This window comes from Rhipicephalus sanguineus, chromosome 1 (genome assembly GCF_013339695.2).
Source record: "Rhipicephalus sanguineus isolate Rsan-2018 chromosome 1, BIME_Rsan_1.4, whole genome shotgun sequence".
Lineage (NCBI taxonomy): Eukaryota > Metazoa > Arthropoda > Arachnida > Ixodida > Ixodidae > Rhipicephalus > Rhipicephalus sanguineus.
This window is the reverse complement of record NC_051176.1, coordinates 231,735,273-231,760,354: the sequence shown is the minus strand read 5'-3', so window position 1 is coordinate 231,760,354 and position 25,082 is coordinate 231,735,273. Positions and strand designations below refer to the sequence as shown.

The window sequence follows — 25,082 nt, the reverse complement described above, 5'->3', positions numbered from 1 at the left end:
AGAAGAAGGACAAAGAAGTGCGTTTGCGCTGTAATTTTAGCCTCAGGAATGTGTACAAACTAGACCAAAACGAAGTTTTATTTTAGTGAGCAGAAATACAGTGAACTAGTTTACCAGAATCGACGCCAGCAGGGAACGCGAGCCGTGGCTTCACGTGCCAATGCCAAGCGCCGTCATGAACGTTTGAGTGTGGTGGGGTCGCGCGGGGACCTGGGAGGTCCTGAATTCCCTTGCAATAAAGTTTTTTTTCGACTCGACTCTCTGTCGCTAAAATGATCGTGCGGCATTGGAATTGTGCAAACAGTTTCGTTTAAACAAAAAATCAAAATGAAAAGGTCGACGCGAGAAGCCACCTGCGCGTCTGTAATGCACACACACACACACACACACACACACACACACACACACACACACACACACACACACACACACACACACACACACACACACAAACGCGCGCGCGCGCGTTTGTGTGTGTGGTGTGTGAAATTCCTGCTCACTTCGCGGGCATTCGCAAAGTAGTGCACAACAGACAGCCGTTTGGAAAACATCAGCGTTACTTTATGCCCAGCTGCCCTCGGAATGTGAACTTAACGTTTTCGCATGCCTGCCAGCTAATATTGTGTGGTGTATCATATCCATTTCCATTCAGATGCCAGATTATCCTGCTTTTTTGAAAACGAACATTTAAGACATTTTCTGCATTTGCAGCATAATTAAAAACGTACAAAAGCAATGTCGATTTTTTTTCTTCCTTAAGCGAATGTTACATCTACATCTACAAATATAAACTCCATGTCTGAATTATCGGGAACAGTTAAGATGCGAGAATCGTGTATGACGCGTTAATTGCGCATGGTATAAAAAGTGGCATATCACATCATAAGTTTTCCGGATGAAACCAATCACTATATCGCAAGAAAAGAAGTCGCAACATTAGGACGTATACTATAGCGTCGCAGCAAACATGCTGATGGCTGTCGAATAACAAAAAACCGACTCTCCGTCGGTTGGATTCGAACCCACATCGATTTTCGCATTCCCGTTCGATGGTCGTGTGTTCAGACCCCAGCTGCGGCTACGGTTATTATTTTGTAGAAACCGCTTTTCATTTTAAGCAGTGTATGTTGTTTGTTGTTCGGCGTGGGCAGAATAAAATTTAATGGTGTCAGTTGGACTTAAGAAAGATTGGAAAGAAAAATATTGCTGACAGCTGAGAACCAATCACTGGTGCAGGTAAATTGGAGAAATTGTCGAATATGGGTAGACTGAAACAAAAAAAAAAAAGAAACACCGCGCACATTTGCAACTATGTATACCTCATTATGAACTCACTGTCTTAGTGGTTTCGATGTCGCACTGGTGTCCATTGCGAAAATCCCCCATTTGCTATGAAAGCTGAAATAAAAAAACGATATCACAAATCCTTTATACAGCGTCAACTGCGTGGAAAACCTAAGCATCACGTCTCCTTCTTTGTACGTCAACCAGAGCACTGGAACGTTAACACTAAAGTGAACTATCGGCGGCGACCAAATGCTGCAGTTTTCTTTACCGAAACGGTTAAATCCTATGCCTTGAAGAATATAACCTAAATATATCTGTTCTGCGATATGAAGCTGCCCCGTGTATGGGGTGGCCAGGTTCACCTCAAGCTGCTAATTGCAGTACCTGGTTGGTCATCCTCGCAACCCAGTTGCAAAATAAATTCAATTCAATTCAATAAAATTGGTGCTTCATTGTGAATCGTACCGATATTTTGGGAAGTACAACTCTTGCAAAACTCACGTGAGTGGTGAAAAATCTTCGAACGCGGGGTGTCGCCCAACGCCTCGGCAAGCGGACTTGTCGAAGCCTTGGCGACACCCCGCGTTCAAAGATTTTTCGTCGCTTCGAGCCCCCCGTTTTCCACCTTCTTGTTTGGAAAAGTCACATAAGGAATTTAGGGGCTGCCGCGGTGGCGCAGTGGTTTATGCGGTGCTCGGCTGCTGACCAGAACGGCGCGGGTTCGATCCCGGCCGCGGCGGTCGGATTTTCGAAGGAGGCGAAAATGCTATATAGAGGCCCGTGTACTTAAGATTCCCCAGGTGGCCGCATATTTCCGGAGGCCTCGTTCCTCACAATCATATCGTGGTTTTGGCGCGTAAGACCCCCGGAAATTATTATTATTATTAAGTAATTTACGGGTTGGATGTAATCTGTAAGTGAGGACTTATTTGTGCGCTTTAAGTGATCTGGCCGATACGAGTTTACTGATCTGTGGAATCTGTTTCTTCGCTTTCGCTTTTCTTAATTGTTCATTATTCTTTTTTTCATCCCACTTCCCCCCTCCTCTATTTCTGCAGGGTTTGTAAACTGCGCGCTTCAGTCTTCTTCTTTGTTTTTTGGTATGAATTTTGATTTGATATTTGCGACTGATTCAGGAGTCGTCAAAAATTATGTTTCCCACATTCGGCAAAAATTCATCTCTCTCTCTTTTGAATGCGTCAAAATTCTCTCACATTCGTTCAGTGGATTTTTTTTTTTTTTTTTTGGGTGGCATGCATTGCTGCGTTTAATGTGTGTTTGAATACGGGAATTTCTGTACCGAGCTAAAGCTTCCTCTCGTGGCGCGCTTAAATGGACCCAGATAGGAAGAGAGTGAGAACACGAGGTGGTATATGCAGAAACCAAGTTAATAGTCCGGTTGGATACTCTGCACTGGGAGACACGGTAAGGGCAGGAAGAAAGACGATGAGATGTCTCTGGATTGTCTGAAAAAGGAATTGATTAATTAATTGATAATTGTTGGGGTTTTACGTCCCAAAACCACATGATTATGAGGGACGCCGTAGTAAAGGGCTCCGGAAATTTCGACCACCTGGGGTTCTTTAACGTGCACCTAAATCTAAGCACACGGGCCTGAAGCATTTTCGCCTCCACCGAAAATCCGACCGCCGCAGCCGGGATTCGATATCGCGACCTTCGGGTCAGCATTCGAGCACCACAACCCCCAGACTACCGTGGTGGGGTTTATTAATTAGTCATTTATTTATTTATTTTCGAAAAACTACAGCACTTATTCGTAACCACACAGGGAGGACTCCATAATAGAAGGGGAGCCATCAGCGCACTCGCGCTGTCTATTTCCCAAATGCTGACCCAAGAGCCCGCCTGCTTCACCTCGAGGAGACTCGGCGCATTAATCACGACAGGGGCGATGGCCATGGTTTCGAAAAGAAAGAGAAAATACGTGTCTGTGGGCGGAGACAGAGTGACGTCATGTATGGAGAATTCGCTTTTTTCTTTTTGCTTAACTCAAAAGCTTGTATAAGGCACGGTTTTTTTTTCGTTTCTTTTGTTCCCCCCCCCCCCCAGTGTCCGGGTGTCTATGGGTCACACTGCATTTGAATAGATCAGCGAGTTCCAAGTGTGCCTTAAAAATGGTAAAGTAATAGACATGGTCTGCGTCCCTCGTCGATAATTTGCCGCCTCCCACGAATCAAGGGCAATTAAGTGCCCGCGCGAGCTTTCGATAGTGCCCATACTGAGTGGGTGTATACGGAATAAGGTCGTACAGATGAAGGGCGTACTAGCTTACCAATGCAGCGTACGTATAAAGGTGCCAATATAGTATACATTTTACTCTGAAAAGAGAAAAAGAAAGTACTTGGACCGTGGCCAACGACGCAGCCTGAAGAGAGGACTTTTGACGTCAGACATGGGTTTGTGGCAAACACAAAAATGATATGCACGTGCACTAAGCGTTCGTGGTTGAGGCCAATATAATATTTTTATTGTCATGCATAGATGGTTCACAAGAGTCAGTTATACGCCTGATATTATTTCAAGTGTTTTGTTATGTAGACATGTATGTGCAGAACTTATACGCAGTTTTGCAGACTTTTTTGCGCAGTTGTTTACGGGGCTGCGTGAATCTCATCAGTGCCATTATTTACTCGTGAGCGAAACTTGCAAACGTTTTTGATATCTGACCGTCTTCAGTGCTTTTCGATTTCTTCAACCTTTAATTCGTGCGTGTTTTCAGTCTCGTTTATCGTCATGCGAAGAATCGTAGACGGTGCCAATGAAGGCGTACCGCCCTCTTCTATAAAAATATCAATGGAACAAAGTGTGTTTACAGGAAAGGCATCGTGAACGAGTTTATATAGTATGGGTTACACGACTGAGTGTAACACTCATCAGAGCTCATTACCATGCGAAAGCCCCTGTAGCGTCTTCAGTTTGAAAAGAAAGGTCGCCGTTCAGTCTCTCATGAATAGCTATTAGCTTTAGAGATGTCGCATAAAAACATTTTTCTCCACAATGCGCAATGACCAAGTCATGCCAAATTGAATAGTAATAAAATGCTTTCCCTTAAGAGGATGCCTGCAACTGATGCTTGTTAGCTTCATGCGGCTCTTCTTGGTTGTGTTTTCGGGGTTCAGCGCAGCTCTACATTCGGTCACTCGGTGTCCGTTATGTTTTACAATTGTTTTCCTCAGAAACGAGACCAGCATTTCCTAGCGGGGAGGACACGCATTCGAAAGTCAATATATGTGAAGATAAGATCTGAAACTCTATTGTCTTGATGTCGCTTTGGAAGAGTGTGGTGCAACTGTTTTTTTTTTTTTTTTTGCCTTTTGAATAATGTTACGTCTGCCATACACATACAAGGATGAACAGTCGCGCTCAATATGACTTGCAACACGGGAACGCGTGGCCTCACGAGTTCAAAGACTGGCAATGGCTTCCACTAGCCCTTATTTACATAACTAAACGCTGTTCTCGCACTCGGGGATGATTCCAAGTAAGAAAATATCATTTAGTTGCTGAAATGAAAACAAGTTGAAGCCATGCGCAATCTGAACTCATGAGGCCACACGCTCAAGTCATATTGAGCGCGACTGTACATACAAGCGTGTGCGCGATGAGGTATGCATAAAGTATGTGCGTGAGTTGCACCTCCGTGACTCGACGTCGTTGTCATGCGCAGGCCTACCAGCGTCCGGGCTCCGACCGTCTGAAGGTGAGCGTGGTGCTAGCCAGCGCCCTGGTCGCCATCAGCGTCGTCATCGGCGTGGTCGTCGTGCTCGTGGTGCACCTGCGCGCACAGCAGCAGATGCACTGCGCATGCGCGCCCCTGCCCCAAGCCGCCGCCCTCAAGGTACGACGCCCGCACGTGATCTCGGATACTTCTCGTTTTGTTTTAAGCCATGCGAGCCCTTCTGCAATACTTGCGAATCATCTAGACTCATGCCTACTCTCTCCGTCTCACTTCCCATTCCCTTCTTCGCGTGTAGGGTAGCAAACTGGACAGTGTCCAGTAAGCCTCCCTGCCATTACTCCAACCCTCTCTCTCTATCTCTCTCGTACGACTTTCCTACTGATACGTAGAGGTAAGCATGAATGAATTTTATTGAACGATAAATGTAGAGATCATAACTCAAAATGAATGCCGGTCTCCCGGGCAAAGAATCACTAACTCATGAAGGTTCAGCGTTCGAAAGAGTGAACTAAAGATACGCTTTGACGGTGGCACGTCATCTATGTTTCATCCGACTGCGTCCAGCAGGACCTCTCGGAGATGATCATCTTGTTGACTCAGAGGCAAGCGCCCCTGACGTCCATTAGCCTGTATACGGAAAGGAGAAGGAGATGCGAAAAGCAGCCTTCGATATGCCTTCGTGGAGTTTACGTGCACAGCCCGAACAATCACTCGTTCAGAACGAGGGAGGCGGGACACTTATCTCACCGGTGTCCTTCACGAACGGTTGCGCAGCCGACTTCTGCCTTAAGCATTTTCTCTTTTTTTTCTTCGTCATTAACTTCCAAACTTTTATTCTTGTTTTCGTGCAAATATACCTAACCTCGAACAAGTCGGCGAGCGAGAGGAAAATACAGAGCAAAAAGCAATCGCTCCCCCATTTCCTTTTTAAATGGATCTTACAAGTAGGAACTATCTGGACGTCGGATTTGCGCAAGATAAATCAATCACTTTTAAAAACACGCTAAAAGCTTAAAAATAAAAGAAGAAATGAAGCAATGCCTCGAGACAGAATGCTCGTCACGGAGAGAATCACGGTATTCTGCGGACACTTAAAGTTGTACGGGATACCTCAACTTCATCGTATTTTCTGAAAGTTTCTTCATTCATTCGGAGACTCGTGTAACTGCGCTATTTCGAGAATGCAGGGAAAGAAGAAAAAATAAAAATTAAAGGTTTGTAAATGGGCTGCGCGCGGCGACGGCCTTGTTCGTGAGCGCCGTCCTGGCGCGCTGTTCGGGAGCAGCGGCCGTGCACGCCGGCTTCTCACAGAGCACTACAGTCTAGAGGCACGCTGGCTGACCTCGTGCACTGCGTGCCCAACACTCATGTACGGTGCACGCGCGCACTGCAACAGGTTGGACCGCGGCCGGTTTTAAGCGCGTGTGACCCGCGAAGAAGGGTGGCCGCCACGATCGCGAGGCCACTCGGCCGTGGACGGGAATAGCACCGTCGGAGGCGAGCGAAAGTGTATAGCGCCCTTCTTTTCCATACTATAGCGGGCTGTCTAAACGGCCGATTGAAAACTGCTGGTCTCCTTTTCTTTATCGCGCACTCTCGTTTCGTGTCGACGACCGCCGCGTCATTGTATACGGGCTCATGCAGTCAATTCAGCGACCGAGCGCGTATGCGTGTATACGCGTACCAGTCCACCCGCGCCAAGTGTTCGCTCCAGAAAAAGCAAAGCACGCCCCTACGACCTTAGTGCTCTTTGAGATACTTAGACACCCGAAGGTCGCGGGTTCGATCCCGAACGCGGCTGTCGCGTTTCTATGGAGGCGAAATGCTAGCAAGAATGATCGGGTACTGAATTTCCAGCTCCACTGCTGAAACTAGAAGGTTGGAGAGCCGTCTCGAGGCATTTGCGGTTGCGGATTGTTTTATTTCTCACATTTCGTGACGTGGGGGTCGTACTATACGATCATCACGACTGCTGAGTCAAGTTTTGCGAAACATAAATTCTGATGGCGAAAAAAGACAGCGGAGTTGGAAGATTTGGCGGCGAATGGAAGACGAATGGTTTCAAAATAATGCATGCAAGAAACAAATTATGGTTTTGCCGGCGCTACTATCTTGTTGCAACACAAGATGACACGTAACCGAGGGGTACTTGTTTCGTGAATGTCTCCTTCCTTTTTCTTTTTTTTTTTTTCTGGCAAGTTCCTGAAACAGCCAAAATCGGCCAGTCGTTGAAGTCACTGTGACACATTGCTTGTCAGTCACTGCTTTCGAGTTGCTGGTGCTTGTACTGGGCACCTAGAGGTAGTACATTGTCAACACCGTCATTTCCAGTTTTTATACACAGCCATTTATAAACGCTTTCAAACCGCTTCATTCATGGTGATTTCGTATTGCTCGCAACTGCTGCACGGAACTATAGTCAACCTTGGCGTGGACGCCGAGCGTCAACGATTAAGTGCATGCGGCGAACACCATAGGTTCACACGGAAGACAATGGCGTTGAGACGTCTATTGTCGCCTAGTGGACCATGCAAGCATTTGTCATACGCTTGCCTGTTATGTAGTAGGCGTATATAGGTAGTAGTTTGCTATTCTCCACGCGACGCCGGCGTCCTATTGTGGCACAGATGTCGGAAAGACATTATGTTATGGGACGGAGTTGCAGTTGGCGTTTCGTCTTGCTATACACAGCGCGGAACCAGACAATAGTCGCAAACGATGTGACCTATAGACTAGGTCCCTCGTTTGAGTCTTTTGTCTGGTTTCGTGCTGTGTATAGCACGACGATGCCACTGCCAGGTTCCAGCGTCGTTACAACATACCTAACTGTACCTTCATGTCGCCGACTTCTATATATAGCTTATTTGACACTCTGTTCGTATTAAGTGACCAATGAGCAAATCAACTGAGCTGAGCTTCGCGAACAGCGCATAGAAATTGTCTTGCCTCATCGCGCCAGCCAGTTAACAGGAATATATCGGAGTCGACATCTACTTCTGGACACACCGCTCTACAGAGAGTTATGCGATGTGCTGTCATATGTAACTCATTTACCCCGTACGTACGCAATCACGACGTGCTGTAAAATAATGTGCACATTCCAGCGCCAATATTTCACAACTGAATGCACGAGACGAAGAAAACACTCTGCCGAATTGTCTTGACTACTCAATTGCACATGTTTTTGAGTTGAACTATATATATGTTCTTGCGCTACGGAGATAACGGCGCGCACGCTGGACCGCTTACGATCCGTGCTGCTGCCGCATACACGTGCAAATGCTTCAGCTAAAAGGAGTACTATTTTCGTTTTCGCTGTCACTGAGATGGTGCTTGCTGCGTTCCGCAGGGAAGGGCTGGTGACCTGTCGTCGGCTGCCAGTGGCAGCGTTGTCTCCAAGCTGCCCATACCGCTCAAGCTCCAGCTGGATCCCCTCGCTGGGGTAAGTAATCCGTTGAATGGACAGCTGCTCTCGGCAGAGGAGAGTATGCGAACGGCATAAGAGAACTTCCCATGCATTGGATGTGGTTCCTTCCTGAAGGCGTTGTAAGGAGAAGGACGCTGACGTGGATCCGCGAACTGGTTGCACTGGAGGCCATAAAGGTGCCGCGACGAATGGGCGACTGTTAATAAAGAGAAAATTAACGCATAAGTCCTAGCAGAAATGAATGCTCATTTTTACAACTGTTAATTACGGCGATAAGTGCTCTTCGCGATCGGCCACCGCTGCAGACACTGTCTCCATGTCATGCCGAACGCTTTCATGCCGAACGCTGGCCAGTGAAGCGGCGCCCTCATGTAAGTTCTCGGAATACTAGCCACAAGGCGGTGTAAACTCTCCATCTCTCCCCTCCAGATACTCCTCTAGCTCATACCTTTCTTTTTCTTCTTTTACCATACTCTTTTCACTCTCACTGTCCCTTTAATCCCCAATCCCCCGTGAGTGTATCGGTTGAGGTGTCCTCACCTGAGAGACAGTTATCGTGCACTCCACACCTAATTTCCACTTTCATTTCCTTCTTCCTTTTAAGAATCACCTCCCCCCCCCCCCCCAGCAAGAGTATACCTTGAAGCTGCACAGATGGCCCAGCAGATCTCTTTGTCTTACGGTCTTGAGAACAAATGTATTGCTTTGCCGATCTTGAGAGTTAGCGTATTTTGTTACAGTTTCATTCGCATGAGTATACCAGAAGTATTCAACTGCATTCACCGCATTAAAATGTGCCTGCATTCGGAACCAATTAGACAAGGAGCTCCGCAAACGCAGTCAGTCGCTACACGCCTAATGACACCGTTTGTCCTTTGCGGACATGAAAATCGACGAACAATGCCGGAGGAATCGAGGCACGCGAGTGAGACCGCCGAACGTGTTTACGAACAAGACATTCGACTCGCCACGACAGCGGGTCTCAAACGAGTGGGGCGTATTGTTTCTGCGAGGCCCACTTAATAACAGAGCCCGTCCCTGACGGCTCGCGTAGCGGGCTGGTCGTTTTCGTGTTCAAGAAAAAAAAAAAAGAAACTACATTTGCTGGCACCGTTAGTTCCACGCCTCTTTGATCGAATATGTCCTGCTGTCGCAACCCATGCGTCGAACATAAATTATCTTGGGCTTTCAAAGCTTTAAGCAAGAGAAAAGCAGGGGGTGGGGACGAGGACTGTAGCGGCAATGTTACCTACTGACACACTATACACTGACACTGACTCTACTGACACACTAGACAGCTCGAAGAGACGATTGAGGTAACCACCAGCAGCCTCCTTATAGAAAGAGATCGAAGCGTGAGACCGCAAACTACAGAGGAAAGGTCGCTATAACTATGGCAACGGGTACACAAACGATCCGCAAGAACCGTGATTCCTCTAGCTCGTCAGGTGCTACTCGTTCTTCTTCTTATTTGTATCCCCCGCATACAGGTATAATAAAGTGAGCTAAATGGAAGTTAGGAAGGAATGCGGGTCACCACTTGTCGACATTTGATCACGAGAAGAACGCAGCGTTCAGCTTATAGAAAGAGAAAAGAATACTACCCCTGTTGTGTCTGTTATTTCTCTATTTCCGTTAATTGCTTCTGAGTTAAATAAAATCAAATACCAAGCTACCAGAAGTGTCCACAACGTTAAGTCGTCGTGGCGTTAGGATAGCGCTGTTTCCGCTGTCTCTTGACCTTGGGTGTAGTATATGCACCCATTGCGGTTTTTCAGCGCAAGCGCGTATCGTGCCAAGGGGGGCCGTGTTTGCCAACTGAAAGGCTCGGATTTCGCCTCGCTGTTTCTTTTTGCCGCATTCAGCAGAGCTAGCTAGCGAATCGCTTAGAAGCAGTGAACTAGAGCCTGCACTTGTTCCTATAACACGTCGTGTTTTCCTACGCTGTTTTATTTTCCAATGCACAAATTCTACAGATGTGGTCGCATACCACTCATGAAGATGAATGCATGTCGCTTTCTTTGCGTACAATTAAACAAAAACAGATTTTTACATTGAGAGTGGAGATAAGAACGCCCATTATTACTTCTTAAACGCCCATTCTTTTTAAATTAACGCACTGCTTCTTAGATCACTGTAGAGATAAGGAAAACAAATCAATATGAAGGAACGACCGTAGGTAAACGTCATTAAGCGGCTTTTCCACAGCATCCATAGACTATGTATAGCTGTATAGCGGCAGAGCGACGCTCACGTCGCCGTACCTAAAGATGAATATTTCTTTTTGTGCTTATGTCATGCAGGACAGATTGAAGCAAGACATAATACTATGACGGATTTTATTTCCTCTTGCTAAGCCAATGCTGATTGCTGCACGCTGATTTGACTCCGTTTCCACGTGGCGTATTTTATACTGTTAAGCGCGAAGCTTGACACATGGATAGCACTATAAGTTTTGGCTTAAATAACAGTTTAATTGACATAATCCTCGCTATATGATTTGTAAAGAGCGAATTACGACGCCGTATATAAGAAGTGCCCGAAGTTTCAAGTCAATACCGTCCGTCTCTCGCTCTTTTTGTTAACCGAGTCTGTTCCTCGTACCGTTGGGTCACCAAATGTATATTTGTGTGATTGCACCGACGGCAACAGTTATGGAGGCGTTTCTGCGGCTAACCGCGAGCATGTGCTCCTCCACACGCGTCTTCGTCTTTCACGAAACTGAAGGCGCTGTCTGTTCGAGAAGTATGTGCAGGAGTTAAATGCGTTGTGCAAAACGATCATTGTTGCTCCCAAAGCTACACCGACGGCAGCGAGGAAGGAACAAGTCTATACCTGTAAATGTGCGAAGGAATTGCGGGCCTTGAAAGATTGTTGCGCAAGACCGGCTGGAAATTCCGATGGGACCGCCGCTTAATGGCAGCGAAAGCTATTTGCATCGCATATCCCGTGTGGCGCGTGCGTGTCCATCATGCAGTGGCTTCGTGCAGGTTCAAGGACTTTCATGTACTTGTACGGCACAGGTTTCGGCCGTGAAAGCCATGCGGCGAGGCGAGCTTTTAACATCGGACTAGTGAGACGAGCGCTTTGTGTGCCCAGTGGACAGGCGTGTCCCTTGCTTCAAGCGGGCAGTTTGCCCGCCGGTTATTGCACAGAAATGGGCACTTGTCCCCGCGCCAAGTTAGCGGTGCGCTTGGCTGACTTTTTTTTTTTTTCTGGTTGTATTAATTCTATATCGCTTGTCGTCCGAGCTCAACCGACGAAGTAGCGCCGCCGCCCGCGACTCTCCTCTCGCGGATCGGCTGGCCCGTCTTTCATCACGACAATTTAGTACGCTTAAAAAAATACAACAAAAAAGCGAGGAAGTATATATATAGAAAACTGGGCAACAAAATAAGGCAACTTTTCGCGCTGTTTACGTTCAACTTGACGGTGTAGGCTACATGCATGCACATATATAGACGGAAAGTATGCTCGTCATGCGCGATATGCAGACTGCTCTGCTTTTCTTTCCACGTTTAACTAGCGAGCTGTTGAGAACATCCAGCAACATCGCAGCGTTCTTGTTATAGTCGCTGCTCGTGTTTCTTTTCGTGTTTGTCTCCCCCTCTCTCTCTTTTAGATTACTTTTGGCGCTCGTCCTGGTCTGCTTTTCGCTTCATGGTCTCGTCCGATGTCGCGCTGTTACATTTTGAATCACGCCAGAGCCGAGTAGCCCAATCACTTGTTTTGCTAGAACATGGACTTTCATCTTTAGAGGTGCGCTTAGTGAACACAGACACTGCGCAGAACGAAAAAATGCAGGACACTCGACGTCGAGCGCAAAAGCAATGTCTGTGTTCACATAGCGCACTTTTAAAGATGAATGAACAAACTAGCCCACCTTGTAGCTCTACTCAGAATATGGACGTTTCCTGAGACTTCTCATTCCGTATTCACAAAGCATCTGGTAAGTTATAAGGGCTCGTACAAAAACAAAGTATACCCGCCAATCATGATGGCGGATATATATACTATAGATCGCCATGACAACCATAACGAACGATAAGTTATGTGAATTCGGCCTCTGGTTCGTATACATTTATGGAGTGCTTGTTGCATGCGAACAGGTTGCGCCAGTCCACTGTGGCAGGGTGACGACGTAATTAAGTGCTTTTTTTGCGTGTCTTCTTGCGCAGCAAATGCTGAAAAAGAACCAGCGGGCCCAGGTGAGCTGCGTGGTGGAAAAGAAGAAGGCCAGCGAGGTTATCGCCCACGAACCCCGCACGGTGCGTTTATACATACTGAGCGTGTTCTTAGTCGTTTGTCGGTTTTTGTGTTCCTTTATTACTTGAAAGAGTTTTCGTTAATCGCGTAGAAAATATAGGACGATCGACTCGGTCTGTTCAGGTGGGTTACCTGAAAAGATATACTTGCACGACGAATCACATTGTCGCATTTAGAGAGCAAAAGGTCACTAATCAACTCCTTAATTATCCAGTTTAGCATGAATGTTACACTAGCGCAATTGAAGCTGGGCTGCAGTGAAGCCACGTGCGATTAGTAGAAACCATAAAACTATATCGTCACTTTCGGCACAATTCGTCGCAAAAATCCGCTGAAAAACGCGCTGTCATTCCAGTTGTTCCCGAACTGCTTCACGCACGCCTTTAAGAAAACTCTGTCATATTTTGTTTTAAAAAGTGCATCTATGTTAATTTACGGATTTCCAGTTACACACCGCTTAGGCCACGAGGTAGCCCGTACGCCTTACTGCTTGCATCGAATAAAGATAAGGACGTCGAGTGAGTGCTTGCGCTGCAGCACAATGGAAGCACCCTTTTCAACAATGTCTCGGCCCTCGAGTGTACACAACACGAAAGGCAGCGAAGAACCCTTCGCAGTCGTCTGAACACTTTAGATAGGCAGCCCTTCTCTTTGCAGAAAGTTCTTGGTTTGGTCGTGCCGAACAAACAAAGACGAGCTCTCAAGGCTGTAGGATATTTTCACCTAGACAGTGAACTGATAAACTACTTGTTAACAATATAGTTAACGTGCACTTTTGAGGTGCACGTTATCTGAAGTCGACATCGTGTATATACAGTAGGTCAATATTTCCATAAACTATTGGATTCTTCGAGAAACTTCTCTCTCTCTCTCTCTTTTAATAAAGAACAAAAGAATTAGAAGGATTGCATACAGTGTTGCATACATACCCCTGGAAAATACCCGACACGTGTAACAAGTAATCGGGAGAGGGACTGGTTACTTTCGACTTTAGGTTTAATTTCCAAATTCCGCGCAGCAAACTGCCCAAACTGTAGTTTGCGTTGAATTTTGTAATCGCACATAAAATTTTAAGGTATTTTAATTATATCACGTTACTGGAAAAAATATTCTTAAGCTTGCAGCTGTTGAGGGCAGTTTCTTTTTTCTCTCTCTCTCTCAAAAGTTTCAAACCCACTTCACGAGAGACAGCGGCGGTATCCGGGCCTGGGACATTATCCCCCCCCCCCCTTTTTTTGTGGAACTAAGCTAACAACAGCGCGTCTCTCTAATAGTCTCTAACGCTTCGCGGATACGAAATATGTTTCGCCAGAGGTCTCCTCGCACGCATCTCGGTGTTTGAGATCAAGTCATGCGGCGCGCTGGCTTCGGAGGGTTCGGCAAATGCTGCGATGGTGCAGCCGCACAACGCCGACGGGGCGTTGGGCGGCGCTGACCCGTTTTCCTAGCGAAGTAGCGCTTCCTCGCCGCCGCCACTGCCGGCAGCGGTGATGCGTCCTCTCTTCCGGCAGTGGCCTTTCACTCGCTTCACGAAAGAAGGCCTGCACACACCTGAGAGAGAGAGAGAGAGAGAGAGAGCGCTCCCATTTTGTGACGCATTTCCGACACTCTTTAACATCGCCATGGCTAAATTGCCGCCTCTATATACTGACCTCCATTCCAAGTCTGCGACATGCTTTATACGCGGACGACGTCACTATTTGGGTGGCTAAAGTCTCTGTCCTCTTTTCGACCCCTATATCCCCACCCCTGTGCAGGGTAGCAAACCGGTCACTCGCGCCAGGTTAACCTCCCTGCGTTTCCTTTTCATCTATTTCTCTCTCTCTCAAAGGCTCAGACGGACAAATACAAGACGTGCTCCAAGAAGCAGTAAATGTGGTTCAGGATCACGCTCAAGCTGGTGGTCTAACTTGTTCTGCAGAAAAGTCAGAACTACTGCTCATTCGTCGTCCCCAGCGAAATCCCGACAACAGCCCTCAAATCACAGTCATGTTAGAAGGCCATGTAGTTCCCTGCGTAAAGAAACTCCGCGTCCTTGGCCTCTATATTCAAGCTGATCTCAAGGCGACATACACCATGAAAATATTAGAACAACAAGTTTCTCAAATCACGCATATGATCCGTCGCATTACAAACCGAAGACATGGACTTCAGGAGCAAGACATTTTGCGCATAGTCAACGCCTGCATAGTAAACCGCATTACCTACCACGTCCCTTATCAGACCCTAACGCTCGCACAAGAGAGAAGACTAGACGTTATTCTCCGCAGAGCCGTCAAGGCAGCGCTTGGACTACCCACATACGCATCCACCGAGCGTCTCCATGGGAGTGCACAACAACGTAAAGGAATTAATCGAAGCACAGCGTAACAGTCAGATACGAAGACTCCGCAACACCCAAGTGGGAGAGCGGCTACTCATCAGTATAGGATATCCTCCGAACCAATGAAGATACAATGTAGCAGAAAAACAGCTACCCAGTGACCTCCGAGCACGAATTACAATCGCTCCGCTGCCACGTAACATGCACCCTGAGCGCAACGCTGGGCGTAGGCGGGCAATGGTGAAAAATCTCACACGCCTCATCGATCAGTCTCCCCCAAACACTGTTTTATACTCTGACGCCGCTAGACACCGCTTCCGCAATTTCACAGTCGGAGCAGTGGTGAACAATGACCACGACATAGTAGCCTCAATTAGCGTACCTAGCAAGAAAATATCTGAGGGCGAAGAGTGCGCCGTCGCTCTGGCGATTGCCCACGCTGCTGTAAACCCTCCTCATGCATGCAGATGTTATTCTAATTTTTACGGATTCACAGGACGCCTGTCGAGCCTTCACACGTGGTATCGTCTCACAACACTCACACCGCATTTTGAACACTGCATTCCACACACCACATAGGTTCCGACTTGTCTGGACCCCTGGGCACGCCTCTCTCCCCGGTCATGACTGCGTACATGCAGCTACCCGAGCGCTCACTAACCGGGAACCGGAGGAAGAGCTGTCCAACCCAGATGAGCGGGACGCGAACACGGAACTTCTAGGATATCGAGACACTCTGGATTACTATAGGCGAGAACGCCTACGGTACCCTCCACCACACCATACGCTGACCCGAGAGGATGCGACCGCGATGCGGCAACTGCAGGCCAACACTTTCCCCAACCTACACTTCCTCCACATCCTCCATCCAACTTCCTACCCTGACAAATGCCCTGGCTGCGGTGCGGTACCGACGTTATTTCACGTAACGCTGGAATGTCAGCGTCCACCAGCCAGGCGCTCTCCCATCTCCTCTCCTATTCCAACCCTGCAAGACTGGGAGGCCATGCTGCGTGACGGAAGCCTGAGTGGCCAGCGGGCGTTGGTCCGTCGGGCACGAGACGCGGCAGCGGCTGTTGGAGCTCTGGACTGAGAGCCCCACCCGACAGTTCTCAATACTTCTAATAAAAGTTTTCTCTCTCTCTCGTCAACCGTGATGCTTAGTGCACGGAAATTCGCTTTGCTCGTATATAGCCTACTCGATCGAGACATCCGCTGTACAACATTGCGAGACCGAAACAACTCGCCTTTCTTTCTATTTCTCTTTTTTTTATATAGAAATGAAGCTCAACGGAGAAGATTTGCGCTTCATCTTTGCAAACGCGGAAGATGTGTGTCGCTTCATCCAACCAATATACCGGCTTTGATCGCGGCTTCTGCGCGATGCAGACTGAACGGGAGCTTCGCGTGAGGTGCTCTCGTTCCTGGCTGATGAGAAGAACCGTGGAGCCTTCGCTGCACTGCGCAGCTCTATTTTAAATGCGAAGCATTTCTTAGCGAACTTCTGCGACTTTGACCGTATCTATCTATCTATCTATCTATCTATCTATCTATCTATCTATCTATCTATCTATCTATCTATCTATCTATCTATCTATCTATCTATCTATCTATCTATCTATCTATCTATCTATCTATCTATCTATCTATCTAGCCGCCTACGACTTTGTGCTCTCCTGGTCGCTTGGTTAATCGAATGTGCACCAAAATTGGTATGGCGTAACATGACTGTATGACGAACATAAATGACAAGTCATAACATGAAAATCATGACACGAATGTCATGTACAGCATGATTTACATGCTACGCTCATGGTGCGCTGGCGGCCGTTTCGCTAGCTTGATATACACCAAAATTGGTATCTTGTGACGTGACTGTGTGACGAACATAAATAACACGAGTTATCATGAAAATCATGACACGCATGTCATGTACAGCATGACTTACGTGCCACGCTCATGGGGCGCTGGCGGCCGTTTCGCTAGATTGATATGCACCGAAATTGGTATCTCGTGACGTGACCGTGTGAAGAACATAAATAACACGAGTTATCATGAAAACCATGACACGCATGTCATGTACAGCATGACTTACGTGCCACGCTCATGGGGCGCTGGCGGCCGTTTCGCTAGCTTTATATACACCAAAATTGGTATCTTGCGACGTGACCGTGTGACGAACATAAATAACACGAATTATCATGAAAATCATGACACGCATGTCATGTACAGCATGACTTACGTGCCACGCTCATGGGGCGCTGGCGGCCGTTTCGCTAGATTGATATGCACCGAAATTGGTATCTTGCGACGTGACCGTGTGACGAACATAAATAACACGAGTTATCATGAAAATCATGACACGATTGTCATGTACAGCATGACTTACGTGCCACGCTCATGGGGCGCTGGCGGCCGTTTCGCTAGATTGATATGCACCGAAATTTGTATCTTGCGACGTGACCGTGTGAAGAACATAAATAACACGAGTTATCATGAAAATCATGACACGCATGTCATGTACAGCATGACTTACGTGCCACGCTCATGGTGCGCTGGCGGCCGTTTCGTTAGCTTGATATACACCAATATTGGTATCTTGCGACGTGGCCGTGTGACGAACATAAATAACACGAGTTATCATGAAAATCATGACACGCATGTCATGTACAGCATGACTTACGTGCCACGCTCATGGCGCGCTGGTGGCCGTTTCGCTAGCTTGATCTACCCCGGAATTGGTCTTCCGCGACGTCACTGTGTGACGAACATAAATAATAGGAGTTAACATGAAAACCATGACACGCATTTTCCACAATGACATACAAGACGATGTATGCAGCTCTTTGCTGGCTGCTTCGCATTACATCGATTCCCACAATGCGTGGGATCTGCCGGCTTTTTTTTTTTTTGTCTTTCTTTATCATACACTATACCAATATGCGCACTTCCTTTTTTAGTTTACATCTATCGATTCCACGCACGGAAAAAGTAGGGCTTCCTGGTAAGAGTGCATGGTTGGTTGGTTATGCTCGGACGAATATAACCTCGTAACGTACATATATATGTCGTGCATTACCGCTAGTGGTTTACGTGTAATGCTTAGCCCGTCGTCTTTTCAACTCTTTCTCTTCTCGATTTAATCTCGCTTGCTCTTCTTCTAACGCACGCTGTCTCGAGACTCGTGTTTTTCATGTCAAGTAAGTCCTCGTTATAGTGTATGCCGGAAAAGCAATGCTACGGCGATTTTCTTGCTCATTATTTCGCGACCCTTTTAGAGCGCGCAGCGTAACTCGCTGCCTCATTTATATTCGGCGACGACATACGGTAAGTAGGAAGTACGGTAACTTTGCTAAAGTGGTTTTTAACGACCGAGAATCAGTAAGTGAATGGTACCAAGCGGTGCAACATATATGAGTGCATGCTGAGCCTTCAAGCGCATTTTCTTTATCAGCAAGTGCAGCGAATATTGCTTGTGCTTCATATATACATATATATATACATATATATATATATATATATATATATATATATATATATATATATATATATATATATATATATATATATATATATATATATATATATATATATATATCGATGACACTCCGTAACTTAAGATCGGGCGACGCTGATTGCGACAGTAGTCGCCTTACTTAATTAAAACCACTTTAGTTTCTTACGTTTCCCGACTGGTTCCCGAGACCACTATCGACCTTCACCCAAATCACTTACAGCCGCCGGCGTGACCGGACTGTAGGTATATTCTGTTGGAAGTTGGGATGATCGTGTCTGTCCCCCCTTTTTTTTTAATTATTGGATCATATCACTCTCTCGGTAATGCACGCAGGTTTCGGCTGGTTAATTTTCGATTGGTGAACGGAGGTTATGGTGCTGCAGTTAGATAAGTATGCGAGCGCAGACCGCTGATGGCACCGTCGATATTTCTGAGCGTCCAGTGGAGAAGCTATATTGGTACTAACTGGTTTTTGAGAACAGTTCACGCCGGGGGGGGGGGGGGGGGGGGAAGCATTCACACGATATGGTTGGCAGAAGGCTAAAGTTGAGGCAAACGCAAATTCAAAATTGTACAGTTCGATGCAACTATGCACTCTTATGCGAAATAGCTGCACAGGAGACGACCCCGGCGAATATTGCACTGAGTACGAAGACTCAGCTATCTCAAGTTTTCGCCTGCTTAACAACGCCTATGACTCAACAGGTGTACCAGGCAATATTACCAAATACAATAATAGAGCTTACATCCAAAAGTCTGCTTTTTTTTTTTAGGAGTTAAAGGGCTTACATACGCGAGCGGAGCTCAACCGTCTTGCATCTAGCTCCTAATCTAAAGTAGTGTAATGTCTATCTTTTTTGCTACGATAATGGGGAAATGAAGCGTAAGCAGCAGCTGGAAATTCTACACCTGCCTGTATCCAAGTATTCAACAATGAATATTTAGGGTCCACGTGTCACGGTAGATCCTCGACCGTTTGTGTCGTTCTACTGCTGTACAAGAGGTCATATAGCCAGCCCTCGCTAGTCAGTCAGCCTGTAATGTGTTTATTCGGAGATTGCTGCTGCGTGCACGACATCGCACTGAGGCTGACCCCGAACTTTTTTTTGTTGTAGTTTTTGTCTGGGTGTCGCACATGGAAAGCAAGAAATCAGCATAACGAGGCGGCAGGGCGTTGCTCTCGCGATTCGGGCTGCGCCATGCAGCGAGTATAATATATCGTATCGACCGCACCATCTGATGAGGCGCTGCGGGCATCGCGAGGCGAAATGCGTTGCACGAGGGCGGCCCCGTTTCGGATGCTCCGGAGGGAATCATCGGCTGCGCATGCAGTGACCAACCTACTCGACTGACCGCGCCGAGGAGGACACGACGAGGTCGGCGACCTACTCGCGCGCACCCGACCGGGAAGGTGTTTGCCTCCTTTTGTCCGGCCACGAGGGCGCTTTTGAGTGGAACTATACATAGCACGCGTCGTTCACTATCACCGCGAAGCATCTACTATATCTACTATCACCGAGTAGCACGCGTAATCTTCCACCGGCGTTACGAGACACAAGGTTATCGTAACTATGTATAGTATACACGCTTGAACGCGCTACTACAACGGGTGGAGGGGAAAAAAAACGAAGCAAACACGAACAAAATGCTTTCTGTTTCGGTCGAGTCGCGCACGTTCCTGCGAGTTTTATCTCTCTCGTTCGTCCTTCACTGCGGCTGGCGACAAGCGAGCGAAGCAAATGAGAAAGTGTTTCTCTTCGCTGAAACAGCCAAGCCTTTCCTCATTCGCGCGTGCGTCACAGTTCGAGTAGATAGCGAAGCATTTCGCGCAAGCGTGGCATATCCGTATCGGCGTAATTGTCATTGTGCAGCCGAGAATGTGGAGTGTATATAGTGCCCTACTTAAAGAGGCTCTCGACTAACTTGAGATAAGCCATACTGCACAGTGCCATGTCCTTCGTAATCTCGATTGCTGACAACGAGCGGTCGTTCTTTGTTTTCCGGTTGCGATCTGTGCACTGCGTGTTTTGTCGGTGTACGAAAATGCGCGTGCTGGGCCAGGAAAAAGAGTAAAAAAATGAAGGGTCATGGGGTATACCACTCGTGAACCAAACGCACCTTCGCACGGATCGGGCCACGTGAAGACCTGACCGTCTGATATGATAAAGAAGCTTTCCTGAGCTACGCAGGCACGCGGTACACAAATGGAAGATAGAATGAAATGCCGACGTTCGGCAGTCACGCGAAAGGCCACATGCGCGCGCTCATGCGGTAATAAAACGTTTCGAAATAAATCACGCGGCAAAGACTTCACCTCAACCCCATATCACGCGCATGATGCATCCACTTGACAGCCGCCTTGACTTATTCGCGAACAATGAGATCACGCAGCACATTAAAGAACCCCAGACGGTTATCAATATTAATCCGGCGTGCCTCATAATGAGATCGTGATTTTGGCACCGTAAAACGCCAGGTTTTCCTTTTGTTTGTTATATGAGGAACACCATATAGCGGAGTGCTTCGGATTAAGCGCGTTCAAATGTAAGTGAAATAGCTTTCATGAATTGTACATTCTACCCCATTCGTAGCGCCACCATGCACCGCGGCCAAGAATAGTAAGGGTGAGAAGCGCTGGTCTCTCTCTCTCTCTCTCTCTCTCTCTCTCTCTCTCTCTCTCTCTATATATATATATATATATATATATATATATATATATATATATATATATATATATATATATATATATATTCGGTTCTGGCTGAAACACCGGCACTGTATCATTGCGGAAGCTACGTGCTTGCGTTGTTGCTGCCTCCAGTTCCAGTACAGAATCACGGCCGTTAGATCGTGACAGCGACAATGCGCACACCAAGGACAAGTTGTTTCGAACTGTCATCTCTACATAACTCAGCCTTATTGAAGCTACAACGACCGCGAATGCAACAAGCCATAAAAAGTTGAGCGATAAATTCACTTGAAACTGATTCCCGTTACGGACCACTAAAAATATTGCACCGCAGCTTATCACAACACATTAAAGGGATACTAAAGAGGAAAAATATTTTTCTCGTATTAATAAACTACTCTTTCACTATACTGAAATCACCACGCTTGCCGTGAGAAGACGCCTGGTGAGCGAGAAAACGAGCAAAAAGCAAATGCGGGTAGCGACGCCACCTCGAAATTGCCGCACCAATCACCGTGACGTCATAGATTTTGACGGCGTCTACTAGTGCCTACGTAGTTCCTAATCGGTAAAAATGAAATTCATTGTCTTCTGAGGGGGCCAGAGACTTAACATACCGAGTTTCGGGAAATTTCGTTGAGCCAATGTCGCCAAAATATGACACGTATATGCTTTGAACTTATACGTCACGCGCAGAGATTCCGACGCGAAACTTCAAAATGAAAGTTTGACCTTGGTTTTCTCCTCTATTAATAAACCTATGAAATTAACGACATTACAGTTCTCATACTACAATTTATCAATCTAAACCGATTCATTGTTTATATTTCAGTGTACCTTTAACACCTGATGCAACCGGTGGTATATTATTTCGATCGTTATACCTATACCGCCATGCTTTCTTTTTCTTTTTTTCATGATTTGAACGCGCCGTTAGGTGGCGGCGCCGGCTCCTTCTCACCAGAGCCATATATACCCTTCGGGAGAGTTTGGCGATTGTTTCATCTCGCCGCTCTCCAAGCTCCACCCCAGCGCCGCCCTCTTCTCGTGACGTAGACCCTCTCTCCTCGCTGGCGGCAGCGGGCGGCAGTGGCGACAGCGCGGCGCGGAGTCCGGCGCTGCCGCGACGGAGAGACGCCGGCGCGCCGCACTTACACGGTCGCTGAGGAGCGCGCGTAGGTTACGAAGCTCTTGTGCGAAGCCGCGCATATTCATGGCGACTGCTCCTCGCATTCAAGCGTGGATTTGTTGCGTGCGATGGGCTGCTGTTGCGCGGTTGGCTGTTCAAACAGCAGCGCGCAGGGTTTTCGCCTTTTTAGGCTTCCCAAGGAAAAGAAGCGACGACGCCTTTGGATCAGAAACATCAGACGCAGCAAATGGACCCTGACCGACTGCTCCGTGCTATGCGAGATACGTACTTGGGTATTTAGCTTGAATATTGCTGGTAATATAAACAGCGTACCATTAACACAAACCTATTATTTGTTGTGCAATGGGGCCCTTTCAGGCGCACTAACTTTAAAAATAATTTTGTCACGCTGAAAAAAAGAAGTGTTATGGTTCGCGTTTCGACCGCTTGGGCAGATTGAAATTTTGCAGCGATCACGCTGTAAGTGTCAAGCGTGATGTGTTGCGTTTACGTAATTTATCGCGCGTTCTGAGCACGAGCTTGGGATGTTACCGTGATGTTGTGAGGGGAAACTTTATTTCGATATCGCAGGTTAGTGCCGCCGCGCGTCAGCTGCGGCGGTTACCTGGCATGTGTTGTACGTAATGTGGTCTGCGTTTCTGTGGCTGTCAGCATATAGTGTCATTTACTGCTGTGTTGCCTCTTGTGCAGATGCTACCAGTTTCACGTTTAATTCGCGCATGTAAATTAATCTGCGCCTCTGTGCTAAGCAAATGTGCCTTGCGCTTTTTAGTCATGCACGCATAGTGCACGATGTCTGTGCTCGTGCAGGAAGCTCTTCCACTATACCAAGGGGCCCTTATGTGCTCGATGAAATTTCGTGATTAGGAAGTAAAGAGCGCGAAGAAGTTGAGCAGAAAAACGATTTTGTAAAGTAAACCAACAGGATGTCCGCTATCAGACTAGCCGAACGAGGTATTATTTTCATTTAACACGCGCCTACTGGGGGCCCTGCACCTGCTCTGACGAAAACCTTAGATGCCTCAGCAAACGTGAAAATTGACCGCCGGCGTCCCGCGTCGGCGGCGTCACCACGAGGGATGTCAAAAATCATCACGTAATGACGTGACCATACGACCAAAGATCGTGATGTCATCATGACGTCGATTAACGTGACTTCACGCGATGACGTCAGCACATGACCAGATGTGGTGTAGAAAGATTCCAGTGCCTCCGATCTTGGAGGCAGTGCAAAACAATGTTAGGTCACAAGGCTTTCGAGGGGGGGGGGGGGGGGGGGGGCGTGAGGAACAATACATCAACTGAAGAAAAGGAAGACGGCTTTCGCCTTCGAGTGGTCTTAGGCTAATGTATAAGGGACCCTGTGAGTTTTTTTTTCTCTCTTATTAGAGAGTTTTAGTGCCGGGGACTCCAAGCCGCTTCCTTATTCACCCTCTTACGTTCCCTTGTACTCTAAGCCGCACCCATGGACTATACAAAGGAACGTAAGGGGCTTACGTACGCTAGGGACTTTGGGGTCCTGGCACTAAAATTCTCTAAGAGGGAATTTTAGGGCTCGAGATGCCCAAGCCACTTGTGTACGCCCGCTTTTGCGCTTTTGTGGCCTTAATACAATTACGTGCACTGGTATCTCTGTTTCATTTAAAAGCAGAGCTGTTTAAGCTTGGAGAATCCCCGTTAGTGGCGAATAAATATTGTCATCATCATGAACCGGCTCGCAATCCGTCCTCTTCTTTATCTTCTGCTTTGCTGCCAGAACACGTTCACAGGCTTTTCCAGCGTGATTGTCACGTAACACTTGTCACGTGACATGATCCAAAAATCACACCTGTTATATATGCTCGTCACAAAGTCACATCACGCAATACTAGGGGTGTGCGAATATCAAATTTTTCGAATACGAATATCCACCTTCGAATATCGAATCGAATATCGAATATCAACGGAAAAATGCCTCCACAGTAACAATATTTTATTTATCATGTAGCTATTCGAAAAAAAAAACATTAACAGCCGGACTGGCAACACAACATACACTGCTATCTCCAGAACACAATGTCCAGGCTAGCACAAAGCACATCACAACACAAGCAAATATCACGGCACAATGAAAGTAATGACTAGATGTTATCATTAAGAAATATGAGTTGCTCCACATACTCAGGCAGCAGGCGCTCCCTTCTAACAGAGACAACCCCCCCCCCCCTGCCACTGAAAAGGCACGCTCGCTTGGAACAGAAGTGGCTGGTATAGGGAGGTTACATGGGGCAAAGCTTTGCCAGACTGGGGTATCTGAAGGTGCCTACAGTCCGCCACCAGTCACGTGGGTCACTGTCTTTCTTCAGAAGTGGTCCCGCATAGTGAACGAGTGGTAGTGCGGCACGTACGTTACGGCCGCATAATATTGAAAATGTGCGGTTACATTATCGCCACCAGCGCTGCACGTCGGAGATGCACCAGCAATAAATCATACGTATTGGGGCGCTCGTCGCAGGCAGATATCGTGCCTCCGTGTGCTGATACGATGTTTATCGCTCCTCTCGGTAACCTGTTTAGCTATACGAACGCAGCAGAAATGTGGAAGACGAGTTATTTTATGCATGATAATCGAATCGCATATTCGAATTTTTCAAATATTCGAAACTTTTCGAATACACGATTTTCGAATCGAATACGGATATTTCGATTGTAATATTCGACGAATATTCGAAACTTTCGAATAT

At 47.0% G+C, this 25,082-nt stretch overlaps 1 protein-coding gene across 1 annotated transcript in view; it reads left to right on the top strand.

The window, feature by feature from the left end:
- Positions 1-25,082, top strand: part of LOC119374373 (uncharacterized) — a 75,966-nt gene that overhangs the window by 27,035 nt on the left and 23,849 nt on the right. The window contains exons 2-4 of the mRNA XM_037644469.2: positions 4,976-5,146; positions 8,337-8,429; positions 12,593-12,682. Of these exons, the coding sequence (XP_037500397.1) occupies positions 4,976-5,146; positions 8,337-8,429; positions 12,593-12,682 (354 nt within the window). The remainder of the gene's footprint in view (positions 1-4,975; positions 5,147-8,336; positions 8,430-12,592; positions 12,683-25,082) is intronic.